We start from the raw sequence: 20,504 nt of genomic DNA on the forward strand, positions 1-20,504 counted from the left end.
CAAAAAGGCAAACAGTTTACATTCATTTCCCAGTGTTCTTTCTCTGGGTGTAGCTGCTTCTGTCCATCCTTGATTAATTGAAACAAAGTTAGATCTTGTCTTTGTTGAAGAAATCCACTCCCATCAGAATATTAGATGAGGCAACTTAAGAAATAAAGTGACTTGCCCAGGGTTGAACTAATTATAAATGTGCAGGGTGGGATTCAAACTCACTTCTTCTTGACTATAAGTCCAGATTTCCTACTGCATTTTATGCATTGACTTTATTTTGAGAGGGGAAGATCACAGGCTCCACCAGTTTGCCCAGAGGGTCCAGACTTTAAAAAATATTAACAGCCTCAGCACTATATCAAGTTTGCAGAGATTGTTGGGATCTTTTTTGGTGATCTTTTGCCTTCTGATACATAGCAGAGATTATGTTACTGCTCTTTTTGTAGTTGTTTTCCATGGAGGAGAGTCGTGCCAGCCCCACAAATACAGTATCATAATTTTAGATCTGGAAGATACTGTTTGGCCCAATCTTCTCACTTCACAATGGAGGGAAGTTAATAACAAATTTTAAATTTTTTGAATTTTTCACTGCCCTAAAAGTAGAAAAGTTCATGGTCTCTTAGTTAGCGTCTCACTTTTCAGAATTGAATAAGATTTTTTTTATTACTAATAGCCTACAAAGTTTAAAGATTCTTTTAGAAATGCAGTTCCCTGTTTCAGAGAACAGAATTCTCAATGTTTATTCTCAAAATTTGTGTATTTCAGCTTTCAAATGAATATTGTCAACATTTCTGTAAGGTTGGCTATGTTATAATATTGTCCTCTTTGCCTTTCCAGTTCTGATATCATAACGTCTTGCTTCTTTGGTATATAGACACTTGCTTCTGGTATAAGGAAATTTTTTTGGTAAGGAAGAAGGGGGAAAAGGAGAGTAGCAGGAACATTCCTGCAGTAGGACAGAAGAAAAGGTAGAGGTTTGGAGGCCACAGAGTGTAAAACTCCTTGGGAGAAATTATTTTTCTGGAAATTGGCATTGGTGTGGTAGCATTGAATTCCAAAGGAACAGTTGAAGAGAAATGGTATACAGAGATGGAAAAGATCTGGGCTCAAATCCCAGTGCTTTTCTTTCCTCTCTGTGTGACCTTGTTCACTTCTTTGGGTCAGATTTCTTTCTCAAAAAATGAGGGAATTAGACTAGATCTGGAGTTCTTAATAGTGGATAAATTTCAAGGGTTTTTTAAACTTGCATGGGGAATATAACTACATCTGTGTTTTTATTAACCTCTCACCAAAATTACCATTTCCTTCATTAATTTTAAAAAACTTTGTTAGAAAAACCTTATGAATTCGTGGTCTATATGCTCTCTACCTTTTATATCAAAATTCTGTGAAGTGACTTAGTCTGATCTTGAATGGGAAATAGGAGAGGGTAAAGAGTGCTAGCTAGTCTTGGAGTGAGATGAACAGAGGTCAAATCTTAACATCATTACTTTTGCAATTCAAGTTATTTAACCAGCCTCTACTTCCTCACTTTCAAAAATTAGAGGGGTTTGAATAAGTGATCTTTGAAATTGATTTCAGCTCTAAATTCTATTCCTTTAAGAGTGACTTTGACTTAAGGAGTAAAATTATTCTAGGGATACTGAACATACTTTTCCTTTGCTTTTTCAAGTGTTCTTTTTACCTGAAAGGGTATTATTGCTCTGGTACCAGTTTTTTTTTTTTTTTTTTTTTTTTTTTCCTACCTCCTCAGTGGGACTTGATTCAAAAAATAGCACCCCAAAATTTTATAAACTGGATAGGATAGATCATGTTGATTAGGATTTCATGTTCCTAAGAGCTAGGTTTTTCAAGAGGTAGAGATGATAAATTGCATTTGGTTTAGAATAGTTCTCTAGCTGGGCTATAGAGTTTTGTCCCCGAAACTATGTTTCATAGGAGGGTTGTTTCATTGAAGGATTTGGCATTAATACTTGCCTTTAAGTTAGGGATAATAACAGTAATTATCAAAGCTGACATTTATCTGTTACTGCATACATTTATGTCATTTAATCTTCACAACAACTTGGTAAGGTAAGAATTGCAAATATTATCTCCATTTATAAATGAAGGTTCCCCCAAGATGATAAGTGATGTACAGAATTGTCACACAATGAATAAATATCATTGAGTCTTTGAACATAACTTTCTTAATTAAAGTCTTGTGTACTGTCTACCTCTGTCCCTCTTTTTTTGTCTTTTTTTTCCTCTTTAAAATTCTGAATTTAAACTCGAAAAAACTAACATGTCTGTTCTACAATAAAAAAGAAAGAGAATTGCTTATAAAACCAAGAATTTATGTACTTCTTAAATAACAATGATAAATGCATCATATTCATTTCAAAGTTGTCCTGTTTTTTTCCTTTTAAGTTTGTTTCTCTTCTGTGCATTTTAAATGCTTCAATGAACTGTTTTTCTCCCATCCTTTTTTACTTTTTGGTATCACCATTGGTAGTTTCCCTTTCTTCCCACACTAATCTTCTGTCCAGTGGGGGAAAAAAGAAAATCACAAATTTTGTAACAAATAAGCATAGTTAAGCAAAATAAAAATCCATGTTTACCATGTTCAAAAATTGTATGTTCATCACCTCTCAGGAGTTGTTTCATCTGCGGTAGAGTGCATCCTTTCAAATCCTAAATCTTTCAAAGTTGTTTTCTTTACAGTGTAGTTACTATATAAATTGTTTTGCTGATTTTACTCATTTTTGTATTCATTATTTTGCATGTCTTTACTAGGTTTCTCTGAAAGTCTTATGTTTTTTTTTTTTATTTCTAAGTAATATTCCATTACATTTGTGTATAATTTGGTAATTTCTCAGTTGATGATTGCCTCTCTCCCCCCTTTTTTCATTTCTTTGCTTCAAGAAGAGGAGCAGCTAATAATTATTTTTGTATAGAGGATACTTTCCTTCTTAGTAGTGGTATTGCTGTGTCTTCAGAATATATTATATTATACCACACTGTCTCTTCAGGAATACACTGGGTGCATCACTGACTTTATTCTAGTTTATCTGACTCTAGTACTTAGTCCTGTAGCTATGGAGAAATCACTCCATGAATTCCAAAGGAACAGTTGAAGAGAAATGGTATACAGAGATGGAAAAGATCTGGGCTCAAATCCCAGTGCTTTTCTTTCCTATCTGTGTGACCTTGTTTACTTCTTTGGCTTTCAAGACCCTCCTCTGTAAAGTACAGATTATCATATTAAACTTATATGTTGTGTGGAAAAGACTTTTTATAAATGTTGATTTATAATATGTATATTAATATAGTAAGGGATTAAAATATGTTTCATCCCTTGAATTTAACTCATGAAATTTCTTTTTTTCCAGGTGAAACAAATAGAAAAAAGAGATTCTGTTTTAACGTCAAAAAATCAGATTGAAAGACTTACCCGGCCTGGATCATCTTATTTTAACTTGAATCCATTTGAGGTAAGTTTGTTTTTTAATAGTTAGGGTAGTCCTGGCCTATTTTTTCACCATCTCTTCATATCAGTCACTTTCATAGAAGAACATGCAGATGATTTATTTTCTAAGTGGAATTTTGAAAACCTATTTGGACTTGCTTTGGGAACAAAGTAGTATTGGGGAGGAGAAGCTTGCCATTGAACTTAGATGGTTTGGTTGAAGGCCATGCGCTGAAATCCCAGGTTTCTTTTTCTTGGTATTTACCACTATTTTTCATCAAACAGAACTTTATTTAGTTATCCCTTCCACGTTGCCACTTTTCCCATCACAGTTTCAATATATCATTGATTGACATAAGAAATTAAATGGGAATTTGGGGGAAGTTTTGCAGAAGCCATAGCAAATAACACAGGAAAAAGTTTAGAAACTCAGAAATATATGCATGTATCAACATATTTAAAGGGAGGAAATCAAAAATTTTTGTAAAGATTTTCCAGATCACAGGGGTGTCATACCTTTAATTCCTTTATTATGGAAGGGATAACTAGTCACCTTGCAATTGGGATGCTTCCCAGTGGCCTCATTGTTCTGTTTATTCAAAATGAATTTAATGTCATTTTATAAACTAGTTAATTTTAAAAAATGTTTTTGGAGAGCTACTTCTATGGTTCTCATGTTATGTTTTTATTGGAATAAATGGTATTAGTAGTAGTGATTAATGTTTTTTCCTGAAGTTACCTACATGGAGATAATTGAAATCATGGCAGGAGATGATGGGGGATCTTCAAGGGATATTGTCAGTTATATATTTAATTTAAAGAATTATGGTGTATATTTAAAGAAATTTAATTTTAACTTCAAATTTAAAGAAATATTTAAAAAATTATAGAAATTTAAATTTAAAGATTGCAGCTGATATTTATATATAGGGAAAGATTATAGAAGGAAGAAAAGACCTGGAGGAGAACCTTGGGAAATATTTATGTTGAAGGTTTAGAAGGAAGGTAAAGATTCAGGAATGGTAAAGAGAAATAGTTTGAGAATCATCAGGGAACAATATTATTGAAGCCAGATAATAAGAAAGGTACCAAGAAGAGGTAGGGGGATGGAGTGGAAATTGGAAATTCATTGTGTCTTATGCTTTGGAGGATGGGGACAGAAATGAAACTACTTGATGTAGTGTTATTAGTGATTTTGGTGAGAATTCTTTCCAGTGGTAGGGAGGGAAGCTGGATTGCAGGGAAGTGAGATCTTAAGATGCCTGAAATAAAATGATTTAAGTCAGGGCAATCATTCAGTCTAATTTTTTTTTTTTTTTTTTTTGATGTTAAAAATTTTTCTTTTCTCTTTGTTTTCATCTGGAATAAAGGAAAGAAAATTTAGTTAAATTCATAGTTGAAGCATACATTTTAATCCTTTACAATAATATCTAGGCAGCAAATCAATGTTTATAAAAAAAGCTGTTTCCTTACAGTTTAGGTATGATTATTTATATTTTGTAGATGAGGATCTTGATAGAGAATTAAAGTGACTTTTTATTGCCAGAGGCCTACTAGGTAGCAGTCAGGTCAATTGTGATAAAGTTAGTAATATGCCTAGCCCTAGAGATACAGTATAGTGTAATTATCTGTATAGCAAGATGAGAATCTAAAGAGAGTCTGAGAGTCACAGGCATGGCTGAGTCACTATGGCATTATGGGAAGGAATACTCATATTAGCAAAGTATTTGATTTGTTGAGCATTTGGATACGGTCTTGAGTGGGAAAAGTGATATCCTTGCTGTCATTTATTTATGTCTGGAATACTGCTTACTATTCTGGGTGCCACATTTAGAGATGGTGATCAGTTGGACAACACCTAACCTGGTGGTAGTAGTGTCTCCTGTCTTGAGATCATGCCATAGTAAGTTCAGTTGGAGGAACTAGAGTTTAATTTACAGAAGACTAAACTTTGTGTAGGGGGAAGAGACATGATAGCTATCTTTAAATATTTGAAGGTCTGTTAGGTTGGAGAATTATAGGGCTTGTTCTGATTGGCCCTCAAGGACAGTCTGAGAAAACCAGCAGATGGAAGCTTGCCAAGAGGCAGAACCAGGATAGATAGGAGGTAAAATTCTCAGAGTTGGAAGTAGTGAGTTCCCCTTTATTAGACCTCTCTAAGCAAAGACTGGACAACAACTTGGGCATGTTATAAGTGGGATTCTCTTTTAGGTATGGCTGATTCTACATGGGAGCTGAAAATCCTTCCAACTCCTAAGTTATGATTATAATAAAAGTGATAGTTAATATAACAACAAAAATAGGTAACTTTTTCTAGGAGTTGGCAGGAGAGAGAGATATAAGATAGTTCCTACATTTCTAGCAGATTGTTAGAGGCTTATGAGGTCAAGACCAATTGCCTTTATTGTAATCTCCAATCACAATCAGAGATCCCAATAAAAAGCTACAGACTTTATTAACTACAGTTTGTAACCTGGATCAAAAGACCTTAAAATGCAGCTAGAGATTGGTCCAGAGAATTTGTCTGGTTTGTACTTATCCATAGTTGTGTCTTTAAATTTTGCTGCTGTCACTGATCTATAGAGGCTCATTACTTACTGGTCTTGGGAAAACTTAGAACATACATTCTGGATATGGTTGGGCAATGATTTTCTCTTTGTATGAAAAACACAAGATTCCTTTGATCTTCATACAGGACTTACTGGGTGTATGGCACATTAGAGGGACTCAGATTTGACATGAGAATATCCCCTTACTTCAGACAATACAAAACATTTAAGACATCTTATGAAGCTGTATTCTCTTTATTATTATTATTCTGTACTTCATAGAATTATGGAGCTAAAATCTCTGGGTGGGGAGTTGAGGGGAAGGTATGATTTATGACAGATGAAGGACCTGAGGCTATAAGTAGGAAAGGGATTCATCAAGATTAGAAACAATTTCTCTTTATATCTCTGACACTGAGCCCTCTGATTTCCAGTCCAGCACAGCACTTTATTTTTCACTGGTCTTCCATTGTGGAATGTTTTCTAAACATAGCTCTTCTGATATAAATTTAAAAAAAAAGTTTTGATGCCTTTTGTTTTTATACAAGTCATTTTCAGTTATACCCTCCTGTCTGATAGTTCAAAACAGTGAAGCAAAATTGATAATGTATACAATACTCCACATGTATATTCTCTCTCTCCTTTCTACCTTACTTCCCTACCAGAAGGAATGAGGTATATTTATTATGTTTTTTGAGTTAAAGTTTGGTTCCTCTTACTTTATTATAGTCAGTGATTTAATCTTGTAGTCTTGTAATTTAAAAAATGTTTTTATGTCATCTGAATTTTTTTCTTTATTCCTCACCCTCCTGGACAGCTATCTCTTATAACAGAAATTTTTTAAAAGAAAAAAAGAAAGAGGAACAAGAGGAAAAAAAGTGTAGTTAAGCCACTCAGCACAATGAAAAATACCTGACATTTTCCATGTATTTCCCCCTTTGCAAGGGAGGGAAGGGGTTGGGGAAATTGTCTTCTTTGAGGACCAAGCTTGTTCTTTATAATTTTGCAATATTCAATTTTGATTGTTATATGGTTGGTTTTTTCCATTTATGTTGTGGTAGTCATTGTGTATATTGTTTTCCTAGCTCTGGTTACTTTACTTTTCATCAGTTCATATAGTTTTTTTGCCACTTCTGTGTATCACATTTGTCTTTTTCTACAGGAGAGTAATATTCCATTACATTCTTGTACCATAGTTTCTTTACCCATTCTTCAATCAATCGTTTCTGATTCTTTGCTATCACAAAAAGTTCCACTATATATGGTATATATGGAGTTTTTCCTTTTTTTTTTTTTTTAAATCAAAAACTTCCATTGCTAGTAGTATAATTTGTGTCAAAAGATATGAGCATTTTACTTTATTTATATTTATATTACTTTATTTACTTTCCAGAACAGATTTGCCACTTCATAGTTCCCAAAAGTGCATTTGTGTACTTAGCTTTCCACAAGGGCTTCAAAATTAACTTCCTTTTTTTTTCTTTTAACCATCTTTGCCATTTTGCTGCCAACAATCTGTTTTTAATGATTGACTTTTTCCTGGTTGGGATCATAGATGCTCCATAAATGTTCATTGACGTGAATTGAAATTGAATTATCATAAGTTTATATATCTTGGATTTCATCCTATTCATTTTAGGCATGAGTTTTCCCAAGTTGTAGAATCTTACAGAATCACATAATTAGAATTGGAAGGGACCTAAGAAATTATGTAATCCAATTTAGACCTCATTAGGACCTTTGTATTTTATTGCCAACTAATAGCCATTCAGACTTTAAAGTTTGCAAAGTGGAGAGGCAGAGCCAAGATGGTGCTGCTGTTATTCACTCATTTCGGTTGTATCTGATTCTTCGTGACTGCAAAGATATTGGAGTGGTTTGCCATTTCCTTCTCCAGCTCATTTTAGAGATGAGGAAACTGAGGCAAATGGGATTAAGTGACTTGCCCAGGATCACACAAATAGTGAGTGTCTGAGGCTGGATTTGAACTCAGGAAGATGAGTGTACCTGACTCCAGGCCCAACTCTATCCATTGCTTCACTAGCTGCCTCAAGATGGTGAAATATCAGGATAAAGGACAGCATGCTCATTCATACCATCCCCAGCTTTCCCAGGCACATTTAAAAAAAATACATCAAACTGAATCCTGATTGGAGAATGTAGGGGGGGAAATCAGAGTGAATCATTTTTCCAGCTCAAGTCAATTTAGGGAGACAGAATAACAGATCTCTGGCAACAGGACACAATTCAGTCAAAATTGACATTCAGAGCATCCGTCACAGGGAGAGGCTGTGGGAAGACCAAGATCCCATTTCAAGCAGAGAGGGTCCTTTCCTGGTGTAGGGTTCAGGAACAGGTGCCAACTGGTGGCTTTACTGTTCACTTCCCAGTTCCAGGTCACAGATCCAGGGTGGATTGAGGAGAGGACCTTCCTGCCAGGGTGGCATTCCAGGGTTTCGGGCCCTAGGCTGTACCATGAGCAAGGAGCAAGTTCAGAAGCAGTCAGCAGTTGTGTGGCTCAGACCCCAGGAGTAGAACTGGGTCTAAGTTCCAGTCCCCAGCCCTGTCTGAAGTCTACAGAGGAATAACCAGGGCAGGAATCCCAGACCAAAGGGAATCCTACAGTTCCATCACTTTGAACCAACAGAGCTTTCCAGATCTGCAGTCTGATATTGGCTGAATCCAGCAGCAGTCTACTGGAACTTCAAATGAGGTAAGCCCACAGGCGTGTTCCTGAGACCCAGACCCAGGTTAGGAAATTGCAAAACTCAGATTGGGGGGAAGTGATCAGACTTGCCCTGGATCTATCATTTTGGGAGCATTGAAAACTTTCATGACCCCAGTCTGAGCTATCCATGAAATTCTGGAATAACACAATACTTATATTACCCAAAGAAAGTAACCGAGAGACTAATTTAGACATCCCTTCCAGAAATGTCAACTTTAATATCGATTTCAAAGTTAAAAGTAGTCTGGGAGAATGGGCAAACAAAAAAAGGATCCTACAATTAAAAAAAAAAACAAAAAAACTTATGCTGATGAGGATGCTTAAGACTTGAACCTAGAAGAAGAGAATGACTCCAAAATATTTACAAGCAAAATCTTGAAGAAAAACACAGCTGGGGCACAAATTCATCTAAAATTCAAGGAAGAGATGAAACAAGAGTTTAAAAAAGAGGTTAAAATGTTTTCATAAATAAGAGTTCTAGAGGAAAAAAGTGAAAAAGAAATGAGATCTATAGAAGAAAAAAATGGAAAGGGAATTAACAGCTTAGTACAGGAGGTACAAATGCTGCACAAGCAACAAACTACTTGAAAATTAGAATGGAGCAAATAGAAGTTAATGATTCCATGATAAAACCTGAAATAGTAAAATTAAAAAGTATGAAGAAATAGAAGAATATATAAGATCTTTCATAGCAAAAACAACTGACCTGGAAAATAGACCAAGGAGAGAAAATTTAAGAATCGTTGGATTACTTGAACACATGGTCCCCTTCCCAACCCCCCCCCCCAAAAAAAAGAAAAAAATCTAGACATCATATTTCAAGGAATCATAAAAGAAAACTGGCCAGATCTTTTAGAATCAAAGGGCAAAATAGCATAGAAAAGACCCACTAATCATCTGAAAGAAAGCCCAAAATGAAAACTGCCAGGAACATCATAGTGAAATCCAGAGCTTTTTCAGGTCAAAGAAAAAAAATACTTCAAGCATTCAGAAAGAAAGAATTCAAGTACGGAGGAACCACAGTCAGGATCACACATGATTTAGCAGATACCACTATGAAAGGAGCAAAGAACATGAAATATGATGTTCCAGAAGGCAAAAGTTGTAGGCTTACAACCAAGAATAACTTACCCAGCAAAACTGAATATAATCCTACAGGGAGATTCTCTTTCATGAAAGAGAGGATTTCCATACATTTCTGATGAAAAAATCAGAGTCTATAGGAACTTTGAAATTAAAAAGCTAAACAGTCATAAAGAATAAAACAAGGCTAAATTGTTTACATTTTAATATGGGGAGATGACATGTCCCCTTTGAATCCTATCATCATTAAGGCTCATAGAAAGAGGACTTGTAATTGATTCTATTATGTTTTAATGATCTTAATAGAAGAATAGAAAGATGGGGAATACGCAAGGGGGTTGAGGAAAGGGAAAGGAAGGAGGAGAGAGAAAATTATCTCCCTTATTTGTGGTACACAAATAGATGTCTGTATAAACAAGGAGGAAAATATAGGGGAATGGTTGACATTGATATCTCATTCATCCTATCTGGTCAGAGGAGGGAAGAATACACACATATTTGGGTGCAAAAGTACATTTTTTTAAACAGACATACAGGAGGGAGAGATGGGAATAAGGTGTGGTCTTTTTCTCTAAAATATGATGGTTCTCTGGGAGCAGGTTTCTTGGGGAGGTTTTCTGGAGGCAGCTTTAGTTTCAGTTCCAAGTAATAATCACCTCAAACGCAGCCAGCTGATAAAAGTTCAAATCTTTTATTGTCTCTTCTAAAATAGCCCGGTTAACTTTCTTTGGTTCCGAGAGCACTTGCTGCTAGCTTCAGCCTCCAGCTCTCTGAATCTTGGTTCTGCCTGACTGCATTTTAGCTTCTCAACCTCCTTAACTGACCGACTGACTGACTGAAGCTATAAGAGCTTCTTATATATGATCTCTTGAAGGTGTGAACTCAAAGGTTGATTCCTCCTCTGAGAAAGTGGGATTATGGGAGGTGTGAATCTTCAGATTTGTGAACTCTAATGTATGAGCTCTTATGTAAACTCTTAAAGGTATGAGCTCCAAAGGGGTGAACCATAAGCATTGTTTCTATCAACTTTAATGACTTAACAGCTTGTAAGAATTCTAACAATAAGGAGTGTAGATTAAGGGCAGGAAGAATTCTAAACAAAATGAACTCTTAAGGGCATACAAAAATATGTAAAGCTCTTTTGGGGTTTACAAAGCATTGGAAACTGAGGGATTCCCATTACTTGGGGAGTGACTTGTTTATAAATGTGATGGAACACTGTTGGAATCTTAAGAAATGATGAAAGAGATGGTTTCAGAGAAACCACTTGGGGAGATTTCTAAGAATTTCTTTAATAAGAAGTGAGTAGAACCAGAATGGTTTATGTACCTTGACAGCAATATTTTAAAGACAGCTTTGAAAGACTTAGAAATTCTTTTTAGTATAATGATCAATCATGAATCTACAGGACTAATGATGAAATGTGTTATCCATCTCCTAATAGAGAGATTTAGGTTTTTTTTGGGGGGGAACTACTTTAAAAAATATGGCTAAAGTGGAAATTTGTTTGCACATATTTGTAATAGGAGTGTTTTGTTTTTTTCCTTTTTCAATGGGCCAGTGAGAGAGGGGGAGAAGATAGATTTTTGCAGACTGAAAATTTTTTTTAATATAACACAGCAAAACAAATAGTTATCCATTCTGGTCTTGAGGATCCTGTTTGGGAAAACCCACTGCTTGTTCTTCTTAGATCATCTTTCATGAATGTCCAAATACCTTCTCTTTAGCCTTGAATTTCCATATCATTAAATAATTCTTTTTTTTTTTTTTTTTTTTCACGAGTCCCTTTGTTATGACTGGATGGACTCTAATTTGTTCTGGTAAATGTTACATATAATTCATTTATATAACACTTTGTAGTTTGCAAAATACTTTGTCTGCAATAGTTGTGGTAAGTAGATAATAAAAGTAATGTTTCTGTTTTACATATCAGAAAACTGAAGCCCAGAAATATATAGAGGTGTTGCCCATAGTCTCACAACTAGTGTTAAAGCTGAAACATGAATCCAGGTCTTCAAGATTCACTACCCTTTCCATTATACCCATAACTTCTTTTATTATTATTATTATTATTATTATTATTATAGCTTTTTATATATAAAACATATGCATGGGTAATTTTTCAACATTGACCCCTGCAAAAACTTGTTTCAACTTTTCCCCTCCTTTCCTCCACCCTCTCCCCTAGATGGCAGGTAGTCCCATACATGTTAAATATGTTAAGGTATGTGTTAAATGCAATATATGTATACATATTTATACAGTTATCTTGTTGCCCAAGAAAGATCAGATTTAGAAAGAAGATAAAAATAACCTAAGGTGAAAAAAAAATGCAAACAAACAATAACAGAAAGAGTGGAAATGTTATGTTGTGGTCCATACTCATTTCCCAGTCTTTTTTCTCTGTACTCCATAACTTCTGAAGATGATTACTATTGCCATTAATTTGTTTAAAAAAATTTTAAGTGTTTTATTGATGTTTTTATATTCTAGTCATGTCTCAAAATTGGACACACGTATTCCCAAATTGACCTTTCCCCTGTAACAAGGGAAAACTGTTTAGAAAAATTTCTGAGAAATACATTGCATGAGATAATGGATATGAGCTTTTGCCTTAGCACTATCACACGTCTCAGCTGATAGGTAAACTTAGCTGTCAGTGTTGGGGACCACTGTTGAGTTTTCAGCTCTTCCAAACGTGTCTTTATATGTTAGATGATTTTTCATTGGCATCATCACGATCTCTGAGGTTTCCCACTTGTAGTTGATCTTTCCTCAGATCACATTCAGACACACAGAAGCATGTATATGGCACATCTTTTTCTAGGTCTAGATCCAGTAGGTTCCTGGAAACCTTTATTCCTTCTTCAAGTAGTTCTTGTCTCAGGAGATACCTATGAGTTGTCCCATCCATACTTTTTGGATCAACATATTTGCCACTCCTTCCCTCTGTCAGAGATCATTGTGCTTCGAAGTGCTTTGTTTCTTGTCTATCATCCCAAATTGTGTTTTGGACGTGGGCCTATCATAGCTGTCTAGTTGATGTTGACTGTGGTGGTGATGATGTGTTTCTCTACTCTTCCTCTGTTCCCTGGCCTACAGCAATCCCTCTTCTTGGGGGGAGACTTAATAGGAGCAGGAGTAGAGGATATGCCAGTGCTTTGTTAGTGGTAGCCATTTGTTCCCGAAGGTCTCTGTTGGAACCTGGTGAAGTTTTGTGGAATCTTCATTTTTTTATTCCTTTCCTGTCCTCATTCCATAACCATTATATCTTTTCCCTTGCAGATTCATTGCTGATGTGACTTATTTTACTTCCATAAATAACCAATCCTCTTTCACATACCTAAAATATTCTGATGCAGTGGAGAGAGTATTAGATTTGGAGTCTGATTACCTGGGTGCAAATCTCTAGTCTGTCCCTTATAACCTGTTTGGCCCTGAGCTAGTCCTTTGTCTTTTCTTGGCCTGTTTTCTTATCGCTAAAGCCTTGATCTTTGAGGTGCCATCTAACTCTGCATCTGGAGCCTTGTGATCTTCCACATGGAGTCCACCCAAGTACCACCCTTCCTTCTGATCCTTTGTTGTCCACCACCAGGGCTGTGCTGAAAAGGTTGGGCTGCACAACAGAAATCTTCCTTCTTTCAGAAAATAACATCATTTTGGGGATGCTGATCATTGTCCATCTTGGTGGACATTCTCTGTTCCTCACAAAATTATTGGTTTGAGAGACACTGAAGTTGATGAGGTCAGGATTTATATGTACTCTCTGGGCCTTTGGTTTGGGGGTAACCAGAGGAGTGTGCATGTCAGACGTTTGGCTGTCACTGCTCCCATATACTGCTGAAGTGAAGCCTTGCAGTCTAGTCCCAGCTCTTGGCCTGGTCACTGTTGGCAGGCAGGGGTGAGATTTGGAGTCTTAAAAGATGCCTAAGAACATATTTCTCCATTTGCACAGCTGCTTAAACATGTATGGTTTTTCTGCATTGATGGAGGAAGGATACGGGTGGGGAAAGTAACATTGAGGTGGTTGGAAGTGTGACTCTTGCAGTACAAGGTGAGTGCCTTTTCCTGGTTTTAGCCATTGGAGAAATGACTTAAGAGAAAGAGTAACTATCCTAGAGGAGTGCCTCCACTGATCATTTTGCTCAAAAAAACACATAGTATATTTTTATTTTTGGAAATCCTTTTTTGTTGCTTTAACCTAATTACTATTGGTGCTTATAGGTTCTCCAGATAGACCCCGAAGTGACAGATGAAGAAATCAAGAAGCGGTTCAGGCAGGTAAGCCTTCATTTTTGTGCTATCAGTGGCCTCTGAGGTCTGTATGATAGTCTCAGACACATGGCACAGCCCTCTCTGTGCTGATGGGCTTAGGGTAGGCATCATTTCAGGGCTGTATGAGCCTTTATAAAGCCAAGGTAGTCACCTTAAGCACACAGTGATGTTCATAACCTTCTATAAACTGAAAGGGTTACACTTAAATTATTAGAGCCACAGAGGACTCAAGTTTTTTTTTTCACAGTAAGAACAGAGAGAGAGAGAGAGAGAGAGAGAGAGAGAGAGAGAGAGAGAGAGAGAGAGAGAAAGAGAGAGAGAGAGTGTGTGTGTGTGTGTGTGTGTGTGTGTGTGTACGTACGTGAAATGCATCTTTCAGAAATAATTTAGGATGAATTTGAAATCTAAAAATTTTTAGCTGGATTAGAGAGGTATTTAAACTGTCCTCTGTGCCTCTGAAGTGACTCTCTGTTCTAAGACAATTTTAGGTAACATGGAGGAATCCTGAAAAATACAGGTGTGTTAATATTCCAGAATAATTGGACAACCAAGTCACCATAACATTTCTTGAACTTCTCTCCTCAGTAGATCAATGGGAAAGCAGTATAGAGGACCTTTACTGACTAAGATGCAACAAAGGTGCCTCTCTTTCATTGTATTAGAGGGCACTTCTCTTGGGTTGGTCTTGGTGCCAGACACTCCTGAGTATCTTTGGACATGAATTCAGTTTGGGGCATCATTACCCTTTAATGCAGTTCTCTGAGGAAAGCCATTTTCGAAAGGGAAAAGCCTTTTGTAGTCCTGAGAGATATTTTAAAATAATTCCAATGTGTTATTAAAAGGTTTTTTTAACCTGCCTCCCTATATCAAATGTGATCCCCCCATCCCCTCCGGCAAGTTCTTTCCCTTTCTTATCCCTTCCTCTTTCTTTTATTATTTACAATTTAAATGAAAGGACTAGATAGCTTATGGAAAACTTTGTTCCTCCTTTCATTTAAACATAATCCTTGCTTTTACTCATTCTCCTGCACAGTGGCTCTCAATAGTTATGAATATTCATTTTATCAAAATCCTTCACCTCCTGGTTGGTAGATTATCTTATCATTGTCTTGTTTAGATTGAATAATTTGATTCCATCTAACCTTTTCTTGTACATCCATCTTTCATTCTCTTCTGGACCCTTTCTAATTTTTTCTTCTCTATAAGAGCATCTAGTACTTTCAGAAAGGCCTAATCAGTGCACTTTTCCCAGCTCTTAGATGTCATGTTTCAGGCATCTTTGTTCTTTTTAATATATTGCTGACTTATTTTATGATTAAGGCAACTTCTTCCATACTTGTTTATTTCCCATTTTGTGTGTGTGTGTGTGTGTGTGTGTGTGTGTGTGTGTGTGTGTGTGTGTTTTCCTGGTCCACTTTCTCCTTGTTTTCAAATCCAGCACTTTATTAAACTTGGACTTTTCCCCTCTCCTCTGATAATTATTTTTATTTGGCACAAAAGGAGCTTAATCTGAAATGTAGACCCCTAAAAATGTTAGCACATGGGAAGGGGGAGTCAGATGATTGAAATCCTAGGTCATAAAGACTAAAAAGATAAGAAAGAAGGGGGACCATTGCAGTTTTTATTTAGGTACTGGTTAAATTTAATGGCCACAGGGCAATTGCGTGATGCAGTGGATAGAACAGTCTTTGGAGTCTGGAGGACCTGAGTTCAAATCTAGCTTCAGACTCTTATGTGTGACCTTGGGCAAGTCACTTAACCCCAATTGCTCTCCCTCCAAAAAAAAGATTAATGGACGTGCCATTAATATTAACTTATTGATTATCCTATGCAAGCTAAAATCTAGGAAAATGAAAATCTTGAAAGGAGGGAAATGTCAGCCATGTCTCAATAAATTTTTGGTAGCTGTTGTTATAAAAATAACTTACTACCTTTTGACTTTAGTGAAGTAAATTTCAAGTGAGTATTATTTTTTTCTTAATTTTTACCATATCTCACTGTAACCTAATCATTGAACAAGCAGAATAGTTATGGATATGATTCTCTTCCTACCTTTTTGGCCTTGGACAAATATGACTATGTAACTAGTAAGAGTGTTTCTGTATTTTAAAGTTATAATTGTGACAAAGAATGAGAAATAGTAGTTTTCATTAAAAACTACTTTGGAATAGCAAATGAAAGAAGCATATATTATAGATCATGTTTTTCTCACTTGTAGAATATTTCAGCTTGAGCTGCCAACTTCAGTGTTTTAAAATAAACAAATTATAACTGGGACCAAAATGAACAAATATATTCTATAGAACTTGTGACAAGATGTTTCTTTGCATTCTGTCATCACCCTAAAGCAAGATATATTTGAAAATGTTGGATTCTGGCTTTCCTGCAAGCCTGGACAATACTTCCTTCAGTCCCAGATAGGATCTTTTTATGTCTTGTATATATTAGAAGGGATCTCTACACCAAGGGAGAATGACCAAGGAAAACTAGTCATCCAATAGTGACCTCAGATGTCTCAACACAAATAGACAAACTATGGGTAGTAAGTGCAACTAGATATCGGAACATCCATATTTTCATTGTGATTTTGTTGTCAGAGGTATTCTCTCCAGTGATATAAATGACAGTCAATCCATGTCTGCTAATGTTGGATGATTCTGCCCATATCTGTTAATGGTTAAGCTTGCCCTGTTTTAAGGTGTATGTCTCCAGACAGGTGCATTTAGAGGACCTCACTGTCCTTAAGGAATTGACCTTGGACTCTGGGATGCAGCTGTTCATCAACAGTGGCAAGCCTCTTTAGCAAGTTTCTGTAACTTGTTTTATGATTGTCAGATCAAGTTCTCTCTGTGTATCTTAAAGTATTGAATACTTTAAACATAGGTATATCTTCCTAGAAGAGCCTTGAAAGTGGCTTTTGGCCTCACTGAATCAAAAAGGACAGGGTAACATTTTCTGTTATCTGCATCTTTTAGTTAGCTTCTTTTAGCCTTCTCTTGAATCTTGTATTTGAAAGTCATATTTTCTCTTCATTAAGAGTTCTTGCAAAATCCTCTATTTCATTGAATTTCCATTCTTTTCCTCTGAAGGATTATACTTAGTTTTGCTGGTAGGTGATTGTTGTTTTTGGCTGTATTCCTCCCTTCCTTGCTCGCTGGAATATCATTCCCAGATCTCCAGTCTTTTAGTGTAGAAATTGCTAAATCTTGTGTTATCCTTATAGTGATTCCATGATACTTGAATTGTTTTTTTCTGCTGCTTGCAATATTTTCTCCATGACCTTAGAGCTCTGGAATTTGGCTAAAATATTCCCAGGAGTTTTCATGTAGGATCTTTTTCAGATGGTGATCAATGGATTCTTTCGATTTCTATTCTGCCTTCTGGTTCTGCAATAACAGGGCAATTTTCCTTGATAGTTTCTTGAAAGATGATGTCTAGGATTTTTTTTTTCTCGTGGCTTTTAGGTAGTCCAATAATTGTAAAATTATCTCCTGGATCTATTTTCTAGGTCAGCCTGTATTTGGGGCTGAGATGTTCCACATTGTCATATGTATTTTTTTTATCCATTCTTTTGGTTTTGTTTTATTGTTAATTGATTTCTCTTAAAGTCATTAACTTTCATTTGCTCATTTCTAATTTTTTTTTTTAATTTAAAAAAATGTATTTATTTTTTTATTTATTTAATAGCCTTTTATTTACAGGTTATATGTATGGGTAACTTTATAACATTAACAATTGCCAAACCTCTTGTTCCAATTTTTCACCTCTTACCCCACCCCCCACTCCCACCCCCAGATGGCAGGATGACCAGTAGATGTTAAATATATTAAAATATATCATTTCTAATTTTTAAGGAGAAGTGTGTTTACTATTCTCCTGGCCTATGCTTTGATCAGTGAGCAATCACAAACAGTCTTTTCTGTCTTGGAACTGTGACAAGGGACCCTGCTCCACTGTAGCCACAAGCTGTACAGGTGCTTCTCCTGGCCCTGAGACTGCCACCCAGGACTGTGACCCAGATCTGAATATAACCAAAGCAACAAGTCCTGCCTCAGTGCTAGCAAAGAGACCCCTGTAATCTCTTTCTGACCAGCTGTTCAGCTCCTCAGATGTCTCATTTTGGGAACTGAGAGCTCCAGAAGGAGTTGTGGCTGATTCAGTAGCTCCCAAGGCCCACTCCTGGTCTTCTGAGTCTGTGCTGGACTGTTTACCACTCTTACCCAGTTGTGAAAGACCTTTTCTGCCAACCTTCTAAGTTGTCTTTGACTGGAAAATTATTTCAGCCTTCTCTTTTGTGGGTTCTGCTATTCCACGAATTATTTTATGGCATTGCTTAAGGTGTTGAGAGGGAGAGCTTAGACAAAGAAAGCGCTGCCTTTTCTTCACCATCTGGGGTTTACCCCAATTTAGACTTCTTTTTGCCTGACCATTTTGTTTCTGAGCTGCTGTTTTTATTTTGGATGTTGGCCATTTAAAAGGTACACTCAAATCTGTACTTAATAGGAGGTATAACTAATCTTTATGTAGCATTTCTTTCTTAGCTGTAGTCCCTTATTACCAATTGTAATATACATCTCAAGTAAGATGTGCCATGGCATAGGCTTCTCATAGTTAACGTGCAAAACAGCAGTCCGTATCTCTGCTTCCCTCCCACTCCTTAGTCTCCATCACTGAACTTTCCTATTATTGATTCCTTTTGGTGACACCTATAAGTCTTCTCAGTCACCTAGGTTCTCAAATCTTGGTATCTTTCATCATGTCACAAATCTTGCCATTTCTAAGTCCACATATATTTGGCATCCAGCCCCTCTCCACCCACATAATGTCTATATTACTTCTCATCAGGACATTTGCAACAACTCAATAATTAGTCTGCTTGCCTTTTTTCCCCCTCCACTCTGATCCTTGCCACTTGTCTTCATATTTGTCAGTGATTTTCCCAAGATATAGCTCTGTCCATGTCGTTTCTCTGTTCAGTAAACTCCAGTTGTTCCCCATCTCCTGAGGAGAGGGGAGTGACACAGACGGACCTGTGCCTTAGCAAAAGCACTCTGCTTTATAGTTTTTGAGAGCTTTTGGTACTCTTTGTAGCCCCACCAGGTAGCTAGTACAAGTGTTCGTCATCCTGTTTTGCAGACAAAGGAACTGAGTGGGACACACACCTTCTGAGGGGCAGGACCAAAACAAGTCTGCAGTCTTCCTCCTGGGCCTCCTGGGGCCTTGGACTTCCCTGAATGGAGCGGGGGAAAGGGGCATGCTTCAGGGGAATCTTGGCAGGTGTTTGGCTGAATTGAATGACCTCTTCCCTTCTTGTTGCAGTTATCCATATTGGTGCATCCTGACAAGAACCAAGATGACGCAGAGAGAGCACAGAAGGCTTTTGAAGGTATCAGTGCCTATGTGCACTTGCTGTCTTTGGGCCCCGGGGGTGGTGCTGGTGACAGCTGGTCCCTTTGCTCACCCTGAATTCTCCGGGTGCTCTCCATTCATTGCCCCCATGATGGTGTCATCATCTGTCAGAAGGGCCCTGTTTCTTTAGTGCTTTCTGCATACAAAGCTCTTTCCTCATAGTCCTCTCAACTTAGTTGGCGGGTAGTGTGTGTCCTTAGGCCCATTTTATAGGGGAACAAACTGTGAACTTTGCCCAAGGCCACACAACCACTAAACACAAGAGTTGTCTCTTTTCCCCCAGTTCATCTAGAATCTTTCCAAATCACCACTGCAAGCACCCCTCTACTTTTCCAAAACAGCGATGGGCAAAAAGTCTTGATCTGCCCCAAACCCATTCCCCTTGACAGTTGTACTTGGCTTAGGACATTGTCCTAGTGTGCACAGGGCTACCAGGGAAGAAGAAAGAAGGTAGATGAGCTCAGACCAACTCATGTGACCACTTGAGGCAGAAAGCTACAAATCTGGAAGAGCTACTGTACTGTTGACCACCTGTTGCCCCCATTCCACAGATGCAAAAGCAAGTGGGCAGGGGAGTTCAGTGAATGCAGTGTGATACTTCCATGTTCTTCAGTCACTTTAACAACATTTAGATAAACCATGAAAATAGACTTGCTTCTGGCCACATAAGTTTAGATTTTGTGAGAGCTGAGACTTCAGAGAGTGTTAGCAAATCTTTTAATTTTACTATTTTGTACTAGCTGTTGACAAAGCCTACAAACTGCTCCTGGATCAGGAGCAGAAGAAGAGAGCCCTGGACGTCATTCAAGCAGGAAAAGAGTACGTGGAGCACACCGTGAGTGTCATGGGGTTTTGATGGCCTGGCGGGCTTTGTACTCCGGAGAAGGGACAGCTGAGGGGGGAAGAGATGCCAGCACATGCCAAGATCACTTTCTTAACTTATCTACCTTCTCTGATGCCAGTTCTTTCCAAAGAGAATGCCCTGACCACCACCCTCTCCTGCAGGATCAAATGGAAGATA

At 37.1% G+C, this 20,504-nt stretch overlaps 1 protein-coding gene across 1 annotated transcript in view; it reads left to right on the top strand.

The window, feature by feature from the left end:
- DNAJC8 (DnaJ heat shock protein family (Hsp40) member C8) overlaps positions 1 to 20,504 on the top strand; it is a 30,202-nt gene that overhangs the window by 1,367 nt on the left and 8,331 nt on the right. The window contains exons 2-5 of the mRNA XM_023499895.2: positions 3,363 to 3,464; positions 14,024 to 14,080; positions 19,394 to 19,460; positions 20,224 to 20,318. Coding sequence (XP_023355663.1) covers positions 3,363 to 3,464; positions 14,024 to 14,080; positions 19,394 to 19,460; positions 20,224 to 20,318 — 321 coding nt within the window. The remainder of the gene's footprint in view (positions 1 to 3,362; positions 3,465 to 14,023; positions 14,081 to 19,393; positions 19,461 to 20,223; positions 20,319 to 20,504) is intronic.

Source organism: Sarcophilus harrisii, chromosome 3, assembly GCF_902635505.1.
Source record: "Sarcophilus harrisii chromosome 3, mSarHar1.11, whole genome shotgun sequence".
Taxonomy (NCBI): Eukaryota; Metazoa; Chordata; class Mammalia; order Dasyuromorphia; family Dasyuridae; genus Sarcophilus; species Sarcophilus harrisii.